The following is a 12,803-nucleotide window of genomic DNA, read 5'->3' as shown; positions in this document are numbered from 1 at the left end:
CGCTGGTCGGGGAGAATGTGCCCATGAGCTAGATCCAGTACTGTCTTTCTGTACCGGGTGGGGACCAACAACTGTTCCACCACATCAACCCCTATTTTTGAGACTCTGTACACCAAACCATTTTTCATGATGAAGTGGGGAAAACTATTAGGCATCATCCTATCATTTATGGGAGTACCATCTATGACCTGCACGTCTGCTCTGGCTTGCTGCAGGGTTGGATCCTGGTGTTGGGCCGTCCCGAAATTAGTAATGGACCCTGCCAGGTCTGCTGGTTCTAGATAGTCGTCCTCTGGATTCAGATCGACCCCAGCCCCACTAGTACTGGGCTGTTCATTATCAACGAGGTTTGCCACTTCATCCTCATCCTCCCCTACTAGTACCTGTGAGGTTGGCCCCTGGGAGACCTCTTTTCTTGGCCTTGGTTGAAGGCCCCATGCTTCTTCCTGCTTGGTCAGGGTTGTTGGCTTCTCAAATATGCCGTTCTTTTGACCTAACTTCGCAAAGTTAGGAAAGTATCTACCCAATATTACATCATATGGCATCTTTGGGACCACGCCGACCTCATAATCCAGCAGACCGTCCTCTGTTTGTATGCTCACTAATGCTGTGGGGTACAGACGGGTATCCCCATGAATGCACGTAACACTGATATCCTGACTTGTATCCAGTTTATGCGTCGGCACTAGGTTTGCAACGACCAGGGTTGGCATACTGCCGGAATCCAGTAGTGCTTCAACCTCCTTCCCTTCAACCTTCACCCTGCACATATGTTTGTTTCTTGATCTTTCAAGTACAGTGGTTACCACGGGACATGCATACCATATCTCATCTTCTTTTTCACCGAGGTTACATTGCATTGGCTCTTCTTTAATAGGGCAGTAGGCTGCAATATGTCCCGGTCGATTACAATTGTAACAGATAATAGGGTTCCGGGGGGGAGACCCCCTTCGACCCCCAGTCCCGGTTTCCGGTTTTTCCCTTAGTGTCTCGGCCCGATTCTGATTCTTTCCTCATGGCCCCACGCTGCTCTCCTCCCCCCCTCCACAGTCCACATGAAAATATTCTTTGATATGTTGTTGATATATTGTTGTGCTTTGGCCTGACCAACCACATTCTCTCTTAAATGGCACAGCTATGGAAACAGAACAGGACAAATGCCAAGTCTTATAAAAGACTCAGACCATGTTGTTTGGTTGTTTGTATAAAGTGCAGTCGACTGTCTTCCTCGGTTAACTTTGATTTAAAACATCTCAAAGAGTGAATCCAAAGTGAAGTCTTCTTGCTCGCTTATATTTTACTTATTGATCATGAATGAAATTATATGGAGTAAACATTCACCTAGTGTCAGAGTAGATACGCCCCCCCCCCCCCCCCCCACACACACACAGACACACACACACACACACACACACACGTACCTCACCAAACATGCACCCCACTCGCAGGCAAGCACACACACTGCTGCTAAATATAAGGTTCTTTAATTGCCTTGTCACTCATGTAGTTTAGAACATAAACACTTAAAGACGAAAAAATAGAAATCTAGTTAATTTTGGTGGTTTACTGAGAGGCAGAGGTACTGTAAAACAAAAAATGTGGATTCATTTTATTTTGCCATATCACCATCTGCTGGGCTATTGATTGAGTAGTAATTGTTTAGCACCAGATTGATATACAATAAATAGGCCTAGATACATTTGAGGAAATTCAACAGATTCAAATTCAAGGATCAACAGGTAAATCATAATACAACGTATTAAACAAGATATCAATACAGCGGTTGTTATTCAGAAAGTACATCAAAGTGATAATAAATCAATATGAATGTGAATGTATAAGATGAAAACATACACTAAAATTAAGATGATGTCACTCAGAACAATTATTGTACATACCAGACTAAAACAGCATAAACCATCACTCTAATATGGGGAACTCCACAGTTTACACAGTTCAGCAGAATTGTTTACGTACCAAACACATATCCCAGGATAGAGGGGTTTAGTGAACGTGGTTTCGACTGTGTGGAGGAGGGTCATTGTGTCAGAGACGCTGTAGAAGGACAGAATACCTGCCTTGTGATCCAGGTACACTCCTACTCTGGAGGACTGAGGGCCTGACACTTTAGTCTTAACATTATTGTGTCTGAAACTATAACCATTACTAGAGCACTCTAAACCCCAAGACTTGTCATTGTATCCAAATCTGGAATCATTAACCATCCGTATTCTACTGATGTCTTTATATGAGACAGCTATAAAAACAGTCCCACGATGAAACTCCACCTCCCAGTAACAGCGTCCAGAGAGACCCTCTCTACAAAGGACCTGCCACCAAGTAGTGAATCTGTCCGGATGGTCAGGATTTGGATCTTCAACAGCATTAAGAACTGTCAGCTTCCTGTTTCCCTCAGACAGAGAGAGGGATTTCTGTGCTGTGTTTGGGTCCAGTGTGAGCTGACAGGAATCTGGGAGAAGAGCAGAGCAGAGACCAATGAGGGGAGTTAGAACAGTAAATTAAGGCACATACTGTACTGTATCTACCCTGTCTTTGATTACAGCAGAGCAGAGATCAATGAGATCAGTATCTACTACTGAAATATAACAAGGTTTGTGAGGAGTGTCAGAAAAATGAGACCGGTAGTTACTTGATGAAGAAACTCACATTTTAAGAACTGTTCTCTAGTCTTGGGCTCTGGAGGCAGTAAAATATCCACTGAAATCACTACAGACACACAGACATTCCCAGAAAGAGAGAATATTATCAGCATACCATATTGCACATGTATAAAGTGATGACTATAGGACCTCTGATTGGTCTAAACTAGGTGTTCTTACACTATGTATTGTGTTAGTATTATATTCAACTCACCTGTGGTGGAGATCTTGGTCCATTCTCCTTTAAGAACGTCTTCTAGTTTCTCTCTGACATCAGAAACAGCCTTATTCACATCTCCAAAGTACTGAGGATGGATAACGATGCTGGGTAAGTCTGAAGAGACACTGGGACTGGAGAGAGACTGATAACTCTGGGGAGAGACAAAGAAAAAGAGAGTGTGAGAGACAGACAGAGCGAGAGTAGATAATTGACAATGTTTTTTGTGATCAAATATTTTTTATTAATGTCAGGTAACATGAACACTGATATAGAGAATAAAGTATAATTGACAAAATGTATAGTTTCACAACAACTACATTTCTGTATCACCTGTAACAAGGCAGTTTAGTTACCTGGAGGAAATGGATGTGATCCTCTGTGTGTGAGAGCTGCTCCAGCTCAGCGTTTCTCCTCCTCAGCTCAGCTATCTCCTGCTCCAGGTGCTCCAGGAGTCCATCAGCTTGACCCACTTGAGCCTTCTCCTGGTCTCTGATCAACTCCTTCACCTCAGAACGCCTTCTCTCAATGGAGTGGATCAGCTCAGTAAAGATCCTATCAATGTCCTCCACTGCTGCCTGTGCAGAGCGCTGTTCAAACACAAAGAGAGAAGAGAAGGCTTCATGTTAAGTAGAATTAATTTCTACCGAAAACGTTTTTATTTTCGCTGTAAGGTTCTACCTAGAAGCCTTCTCATCTGAATAAGCTTTCTCACTGATGGTATCAGTCTAGCCGCCCCAACGAAACCCAGAAACATAAACCCAGAAACAATACAAGTAGAATAAAACAACAATCAAAATCATAGGTACAACCGTAAGTGAACTAATGCAAAGAGAGATGAACAATTACCCACAACCCTCCAACAAAATGTAAAACCTAGAAGATAAGGGTTCTAGGTAGAACCCTTCATAGAGGCCTACATAAAAAATACTATCCACTGACTTTACAAAATATTAAGAACACCTTCCTAATATTATTTTGCTTTTGCAACCCCTTTTGCCCTCAGAACAGCCTCAATTCGTCGGGGCATGTACTCTACAAGGTGTTGAAAGCATTCCACAGGGATTTGGCCCATGTTGTGTCCTATGGTTCCCACAGTTGTGTCAATATGGCTGGATGTCCTTTGGGTGGTGGACCATTCTTGATACAGACAGGAAACTGTTGAGCATGAAAAATCCAGCAGCGTTGCAGTTCATGACACAAACCGGTGCGCCTGTCGCCTACTACCATACTCCGTTCTAAGGCACTTAAATCTTTTGTGTTGCCCATTCACTCTGAATGGCACATACACACAATCCATGTCTCAATAGTCTCAAGGCTTAAGAATCCTTCTTTAACCTGTCTCCTCCCCTTAATCTACACTGACTGAAGTGAATTTAACCAAAAAATATATCCCGATCCAGATTAAACATTTTGAAAAACTGGGCCCTGGTCAACAATACTTACCTTGAGAGACTCCACAGCCTGTTGGAGCTCCTTCAGCTCCTCTCTCTCCTGGATCCTCTGCTGGAGATTCTGCTGACTCATCCCCAGCTGACTCTATGAAGAAACACTGTTCATTGAGCTATCAAGATTTATTTGTCCAGTAGTGCAATAGTATAGTATTACGATATAGTGCGCATAGAGGGTAGTAATTACATTTTAATAGAAGTCTCTTTGCAAAATTATATATCTATGATTTTAGTTTAAATATGATGTATTTTACAGTACTCATATCATAGTTTAAACTGAATTTTGGACTCTAAAGAAAATGAGGGTGTGTGACTACAGCAAAATGGTGATACATTTAGAGAATCATGTAACTAATTAGATATGTTTATCATATTCAAACAGCTCTCCTACTGTATATTTCCTTATTTGTTTATCAGAGTCACCAACAAGTTATTCAGGTCTAACCTGTTTCTCTGTCCTCTCCGCTGCAGCTGACACTGTATCATGGCCTTTATGATCATCCACCATACACAGATAACAGATACAATTCTGATCGGTACGACAGTAAATCTTCAGCAGTTCGTCATGACGGGAGCATATGTTCTCCTGTAGCTGTGTGGAGGCTTTGACCAGCTTGTGCTTCTTTAGTGCAGGGACACTATAGTGAGGCTGGAGGTGAGTCTTGCAGGAAGACACCAGACACACCAGACAGGACATGAGGGCTTTCTGCTTTCTGGTCCCAGTGCAGAAATCACATGCCACATCTCCAGGTCCAGCATAGCACAGATCAGGGGGAGCAGCATGAAGTCCTGTCTTCTTCAGTTTCTCCACCACTTCAGCCAATATGGTGTTTTTGAAGGTCTGTCTGCACTGAGGACAGCTGTAGACCCCCTTCAGATCATCCTGATCCCAGCAGCCCTCAATACAGCTCCTACAGTAACTGTGTCCACAGGGAATAGCTACTGGCTCCTTCAGTAGATCCAGACAGACAGAACAACAGAACTGATCCTGGTCCAGCAGAATTCCCTGCTGAGCCATTTGGACTGCTTTTCGCTTTCACTCAGACAAACGACACCGCGACTCAGATAAGTTTCGTTTTCTCAGAAGAGAGTTTGTGGGAGGGGGAGGGACTTCCTGGTTATGCCAGGAGGTGGGGTTAGTTAGAGGGACGGTGAGAGCAATGTAGTACAATTCATAAAATGCTAGGGTAGTTTAGGGTTCATTCTCTTTCCATGACATTGACTGGCCAGGTGAATCCAAAGTGAAAGCTATGATCCCTTTTTGATCCCTTATTGATCCCTTATTCACTTGTTAAATCCACTTAATAAGTGTAGATGAAGGGGAGTAGACAGGTTAAAGAAGGATTTTAAAGCCTTGAGACAATTAAGGCTTGGATTGTGTATGTGCGCCATTCAAAGTGTGATTGGGCAAGACAAAAGTTTTAAGTGCCTTTGAACAGGGTATGGTAGTAGGTGCCAGGCGCACTGGTTTGCTGCTGGGTTTTTTCACGCTCAACAGTTTCCCGTGTGTATCAAGAATGGTCCACCACCCAAAGGACATCCAGCCAACTTGACAGCTGTGGGAAGCATTGTACTCAACGTGGACCAGAATCTACAGTTGAAGTCGGAGGTTTACATACACCTTAGCCAAAAACATTTAAACTCAGTTCTTTTCACAATTCCTGACATTTAATCCTAGTAAAGATTCCCTGTCTTAGGTCAGTTAGGATCACCACTTTATTTTAAGAATGTGAAATAGCAGAATAATAGTACAGAGAATGAATACTCAATTAGTATTTGGTAGCATTGCCTTTAAATTGTTTAACTTTGTCACGCCCTGACCTGAGAGAGAGGGTTTGTTTCTCTATGTGGTGGGTGTGGGGTGGGCATTCTATGTTTTATTTTCTATGTTTTGGCCGGGTATGGTTTCCAATCAGAGGCAGGTGTCTATCGTTGTCTCTGATTGGAAGCCATACTTAGGCAGCCTTTTTCCACCTGTGTTTGTGGGATCTTAATTTTGTACTGCTCGTATTTAGCCTGCAAGACATGACGGTCGTTTGTATTTGTTTATTATTTTGTTTAAGTGTTCCGATTTAAGATGATCAGTCACCATGCTGCACCTCAAATGGACAATGGGGTCATTGTCCATTTGGAAGACCCATTTGCGACCAAAGCTTAACCTTCCTGACTGATGTCTTGAGAAGTTGCTTCAATATATCCACATCATTTCGCTACCATTTTGTGAAGTGCACCAGTCCCTCCTGCAGCAAAGCACCCCCACAACATGATGCTGCCACCCCCGTGCTTCACGGTTGGGCTGTTCTTGGGGTGTTCTTCAGCTTGCAAGCCTCCCCCAGTTGTATTTTTGTTTCATCAGACCAGAGGACATTTCTCCAAAAAGTACGATATTTGTCCCCCTGTGCAGTTGCAAACCGTAGTCTGGCTTTTTTATGGCGGTTTTGGAGCAGTGGCTTCTTCCTTGCTGAGCGGCCTTTCAGGTTATGTCGATATAGGACTCGTTTTACTGTGGATATAGATACTTTTGTACCGGTTTCCTCCAGTATCTTCACAAGGTCCTTTGTCGTTGTTCCGGGAGTGATTTGCACTTTTCGCACCAAAGTACGTTCATCTCTAGGAGACAGAACGCGTCTCCTTCCTGAGCGGTATTACTGCTGCATGGTCTCATGGGGTTTATACGTGCGTACTATTGTTTGTACAGATGAACGTGGTACCTTCATGCATTTGGAAATTGCTCCCAAGGATGAACCAGACTTGAGGAGGTCTACAATTTTTTTTCTGAGGTCTTGGCTGATTTCTTTTGATTTTCCCATGATGTCAAGCAAAGAGGCACTGAGTTTGAAGGTAGGCCTTGAAATATATCCACAGGTACACCTCCAATTGACTCAAATTATGTCAATTAGCCTATCAGAAGCTTCTAAATCCATGACATAATTTTCAGGAATTTTCCAAGCTGTTTAAAGGCACAGTCAACTTAGTGTATGTAAACTTCTGACCCACTGGAATTGTGATACAGTGAATTATAAGTGAAATAATCTGTCTGTAAACAATTGTTGGAAAAATGACTTGTGTCATGCACAAAGTAGATGTCCTAACCGCCTTGCCAAAACTAGTTTGTTAACAATAAATATGCGGAGTGGTTGAAAAACAAGTTTTAATGACTCCAACTTAAGTGTATGTATACTTCAGACTTCAACTGTATGTGGAACGCTCGACACCTTGTAGTGTCCATGCCCAGACGAATTGAAACTGTTCTGAAAGCAAAAGGTGGTGCAACTCAATTTTAGGAAGGTGTTCCTAATGTTTTGTACACTCCATGTACTTCTGAAACATGGGTTCGAATCCTGCCCACTGCTATTTCAACACACTTTCCCCCAGAAGCATATTTAGAGGTAACATCTTCTCCAACAGGGGGCGCTCCAGTAACATGCATTGTGATCCAGGACTAAACATTACAGCAGCCTATTCACACGTTTTGGCTCAAAGCGCAGTACTAGTAAATCACTTTCATTATAAGTTCATGGTTCCTACCTTCACTATATATTAGTCAGACATAAATGTATACTGAATATTGAAACAGAAAGCAAAGTTAATGACTGATTGGCCTCTGTGTGTATAATGTGTTGTATAATCTACCCGATTGTGATCAACCACTTGAATATTATGTGCAGCCAACATACCATGAAACATAAAAAGGTACATTGTGTACCTAGGCCAAATGTGTTATTTTTCTGATGTCTACATTAAAGCCCACTAGACAAACTAAAGGGCACTAATGCATGATGAGAAATAATAAAATACATTACTATTTCTTTGTCATTTGTCTGGGGTCTATGATCATCTATCCTTTTTTCAAAACGAGTGGCATATAGAACTGTCTATGAATGTAGCATGTTCCCATACTTTTCAAAAATCCTGCAGATTCTGAAAAGTGCAAGATTAGCTGCTATATTGAACTATTTAAAAGGTTAATTCAATGTCCACATGCAAATAACCTTTGATATGATAAATCTGTAGTAGTAAAAGGGGAGAATTTCATTGAGAGAGAAATATGATTAAAAGTTTGGCCCAGTCAATGAGATGTTGTAGTGAGATGATATTACCTTTTTCTTTCATTACCTTTTTTTCAGCGGCCATAGCCTGACCCATCACATTCTTTTCCAAATGGAACCTGAATTCAGAACAGGACAAATGCCAAGTCTTGCCAAGTCTTATAAAATACTTCCTAAGTTAACTTAGGAAGTATTTTTTCCACCAGCCTAATGTCCATTGCTCGTGTTTCTTGGCCCAAGCAAGTCTCTTCTTCTTATTGGTGTCCTTTAGTAGTGGTTTCTTTGCAGCAATTCAACCATGAAGGCCTGATTCACGCAGTTTGTTACTTCAACGCAGTCTGTTACTTGCACTCTGTGAAGCATTTATTTGGGCTGAAATCTGAGGTGCAGTTAACTAATGAACTTATTCTCTGCAGCAGAGGTAACTCTGGGTCTTCCTTTCCTGTGGCGTTCCTCATGAGAGCCAGTTTAATCATATCGCTTGATGGTTTTTGCGACTGCACTTGAAGAAACTTTCAAAGTTCTTAAAATGTTCTACATTGACTGACGTTCATGTCTTAAAGTAATGGACTGTTGTTTCTCTTTGCTTATTTGAGCTGTTCTTGCCATAATATGGACTTGGTCTTTACCAAATAGGGGCTATCTTCTGTATACCACCCCTACCTTGTCACAACACAACTGATTGGCTCAAAGTCATTAAGAAGGAAAGAAATACCACCAATTAACAAGGCACACCTGTTAATTGAAATGCATTCCAGGTGACTACCTCATGAAGCTGGTTGAGAGAATGCCAAGAGTGTACAAAGTTGTCAAGGCAAAGGTTGGCTACAATGAAGAATCTCAAATATAAAATATTTTTGGGGTTACTACATGATTCCATAGTTTTGATGTCTTCACTATTATTCTACAATGTAGAAAATAGTAAAAAAAATATAGAAGAACCCTGGAATAAGTAGGTGTCCAAACTTTTGACCGGTACTGTACATCTACAGTGTATTGCCAAAAACCACTCAACGTCAGACTCTGACCTGTCCAATGAGCCAAACTGATTGAAGAATCCCAGTGTGCACACACAGACACACACAATTAGAATCCATAGAGCAGCTTTTTGCTCACCACTCCTCTGCCTCTCTCCTTCGCTTTCTCTGTGTCGTTTTCACTGTCTGTATTTCACCTCTTGAATTGGAATCTATAGAGCAGCTTGAAGTGATACAGTATACTGTGTGGTCAACCCACCTCTTTTCTCTCTCTCCATCTGTCCTGTTCTGTCACTTTTCTCTCGTGCCGTCTGTCGCGGTCTCAGGTTCTTGTTTGTTACCGTCTCATTTGTCTATCTTCTTCTGTTATGACTTGTTCTGTTATTCTGGTGTCTCTCTCCATCATTTCCTATTCTTCTGTTGCCGTCTCTGTGTCTCATCTAGTGTTCCTTTAGTTTTGCAATGCAAAATGGTCAAGGGGATACCGGGGTAGCTTAACTTGTTCCGGGCCTGTGTCCGGGTCACCTAAATCATCCTCTTCCCTACCATTTCCCCCTGGCTGCTGCTGTTCTAAGTGCTCCACTTGCCTGCTGTTCTCATCTGTCCACCTCCTTGGCTCATCTGAAAAGGTAGCAAGGTAGAAGTGCTACATGTAATTAGTTAGATTTAAAGGGCGACTGCACTTTCGCCAATTTGCCAATTAGCTTCAGCTGGCTGGTGTGGGACCTGACTTTCGATATGATGGAGAGAGACACCAGAAGAACAGAACAGGCCTATTGCCGGGGCTAGTTAGGGACCATCAATAAATTACACAATGTAAATGAGAAATATTAAATACTTTCATGTTGCACACCTTTTAGTTCTCAGCCTTTCCTGCAGTCAAATGACCAAATCACCCTCTAGTGTCCTCATGGGTGGAATATTATTCATATTTTTCATAATTTATAAACATAAAAAACTGCCGAAAATCCGGTGTTTTTATGTCAAACGGTTTTGTTGTATTTCAGTCTTCTATGATGTATATAAGATGTAATATTGGGATGCAAACTCAAAATTGACTACATTTTAACACTATATCTGATATGGTACAGTGGGTGTATACTTTTGTTTCAAAGTCGATTTGTTTAAGACTAACAAGAAACACTCTGTGTAACCCTGATTTAGCCCACTGCAGTAAAAGGTTAAATGCTTACAATATTTGTAAATTAATTTCTACAATTTATTGTTGGTTTGAGGTTTTTAAGTAATTGAAATTTGGAGCTTTTGGAATTTTAACATACTGTCCCTAATTAGCCCCATAGGGATATCCAAAGTCAATCCAAATTTACCACAATCATTACGATCGGGTCGGGTGCTGCTGCACTCCGAATTGATGATTACTTGTATGCTCCCAACTCTGGGCAGGATTGAAACAAACCCAACCTTCATTTACATTCTGATGCAGTCTCATAAAAAGTCAGTTTCATCCAAAACTGAGTTAAGACCAAAATTATCCTACTTATTATCCTACTTACAAAATGGGTGCTACACAGCATTTTTTAGAATTTTTGCATTGTAATTTCAGAAAAGTGCCATAATATAATGGCAGTAATAGTGGAATGATAGTGTTTGACAGTATTACATACCCCCAGTGTTGTGATTTGCTGTGACAGTCGCCAATTGGTTTCTCACATAAATTGAGTTTATATGAGAACAAGCACTGAATTGTGTAGGGAATCATTGTACCATCTAAAAATCGCTGTGAACTATCCTTTAAATAACAAAAAAAATGTGGCTTTACAGCTGTTTGAAGCAGGTGGACCAAAACCGAAAGTAAAAGGCTTAAGTGTGAGTTCACAAAAATTCCCCAAAATCCTATATGTAGCACCTTTAAGGCCCTATGCATTTTCAATGTTTTGTTCAACAAAAATCTAACCGCAAAGCTGGTCATCTTTTCCCCTCTCTTTCTGGCAGCCCTTACCCTTCCCGTCTAAGTTCAAGTTTGTTTATTTGTCATATACACATAACATACATGGAGTACACAGCGCAATGAAATTCTTACTTGCAGATTAACATCTTGGCAATGCAACCACCATAGAAAACGCAAGTAGCTAAGTGAATAAAAAGAGTAATAAAAATAATGGTCCACTGCGTTCTGACACCACAGCAGGCACCGCGTCTGACACCACAGCAGGCACCGCGTCTGACACCACAGCAGGCACCGCGTCTGACACCACAGCAGGCACCGCGTCTGACACCACAGCAGGCACCGCGTCTGACACCACAGCAGGCACCGCGTCACTCCAGGGGCTTCTTGCAGCGCCTGCTACTGCCTAGCACAGTATATTGGATTGTTTTTTTTGTCATTAAAGTTGTCAGTAAAACATATATTTCATTTGTGTACTGCATGGTTCGGGGCTGCATCAAAAACACGCGGGGCTGAAGACACGGAAACCCAGGCCTAATGACGCCACTGCTGAGCACCTCCTGTACATTTGAAAGAGAACTGAACGGGTGAACGAGATTTTGAAACAGTGATATTAAACAACAGTTCATGACAAATTAGGACATGTTTTCTCAAACTACAGCAGAATTGGGTACAGCAGAAAACACATTTCTGTCTCGTATGAATTAATAAACCATTGTTATCATTTTGAATCATATCTCAAAGTCTTGTTGCCCTCAACTCTAAACACATAAAAAAAGTGGTTCTGTGTTTTCACAGCAAGACAGCCACTTACATAACTGTGTGTCTGTGCCTTTGATATGACTAAACGGGTGTCTGTACTCCAACAAATACACAGCAATTAGTCATAAAGAAAAGGACACGACGAAACAGGTCTAAAAATACACCAAGATTGTGTTTATATATCTTCCTTTTTAAAATCATTCGAAGGCTATGATCAACAGTGCTCTACCCAGGTCGTTATTCAGATACGATGGACTGAATTAGGTCGGTTATCAAACTCTCATAAATGGGCAATCTGGGATTTGAAAAACAACAAAGCAGTCACAACGCCACTTGATTTGGTAAAACAGCTGAGGGATGGGGCTGGAGAAATGTAATATAACCACTCAGAAATTCATAGACAGAGCTATTGATGCGAGGACTGACCATTCATGAAAACAAAATGACAAACAACTTTAGAATTTGAGTCCTGGGATAATAGTTGAACTAAGCTCATGAAGCACTCATAAGTTATATTCTGTAAGAATCAATGGTTGCATTTCATTTAACAGTCCAAAAATGGATGAAACAGTCCCAGATTGCCCCTTTAAACTGAAGAGGAATGTATTTATAACGTACTACATGGCTCTGAGAATGAATCATATGTTTTACAAATGCCATCGTTCGAAGAATGAAAGACGTGTAAGTTACACAGTACATCTTAAAGTCATTGAATATACATTCCAAAGGATAAGCGGTGAGAATTAGAACATTTACAAACCGAGCTGACTATCAAGCATTT

General features: G+C 41.3%; 1 protein-coding gene across 1 annotated transcript; it reads right to left on the bottom strand.

The window, feature by feature from the left end:
* Nucleotides 1-1,468: 1,468 nt before the first annotated feature.
* LOC115195782 (tripartite motif-containing protein 16) lies at nt 1,469-5,441 on the bottom strand. Its single transcript, XM_029756018.1, has 6 exons — nt 4,774-5,441; nt 4,324-4,416; nt 3,234-3,467; nt 2,875-3,031; nt 2,668-2,727; nt 1,469-2,470 (listed from the first exon to the last, which is right to left on the bottom strand). The coding sequence occupies exons 1-6, from the start codon at nt 5,344-5,346 to the stop codon at nt 1,926-1,928; spliced, it is 1,662 nt and encodes a 553-aa protein (XP_029611878.1). The 5' UTR covers nt 5,347-5,441; the 3' UTR covers nt 1,469-1,925.
* Nucleotides 5,442-12,803: the final 7,362 nt, after the last annotated feature.

This window comes from Salmo trutta, chromosome 6 (genome assembly GCF_901001165.1).
Source record: "Salmo trutta chromosome 6, fSalTru1.1, whole genome shotgun sequence".
Taxonomy (NCBI): Eukaryota; Metazoa; Chordata; class Actinopteri; order Salmoniformes; family Salmonidae; genus Salmo; species Salmo trutta.
Note: the sequence above shows the minus strand (reverse complement) of the source record. Positions and strands in the feature narration are given on the sequence as shown.

Bases quoted from the DNA above. Each gene is read 5' to 3' on its own strand.
- LOC115195782 (XM_029756018.1), bottom strand. From the start codon at position 5,346: ATGGCTCAGCAGGGAATTCTGCTGGACCAGGATCAGTTCTGTTGTTCT. The intron at 2,728-2,874 runs GTGAGTTGAATA...GTGTGTCTGTAG, and splicing joins GACCAAGATCTCCACCACAG to TGATTTCAGTGGATATTTTA. The intron at 2,471-2,667 runs GTGAGTTTCTTC...CTCTTCTCCCAG, and splicing joins TAGAGAACAGTTCTTAAAAT to ATTCCTGTCAGCTCACACTG.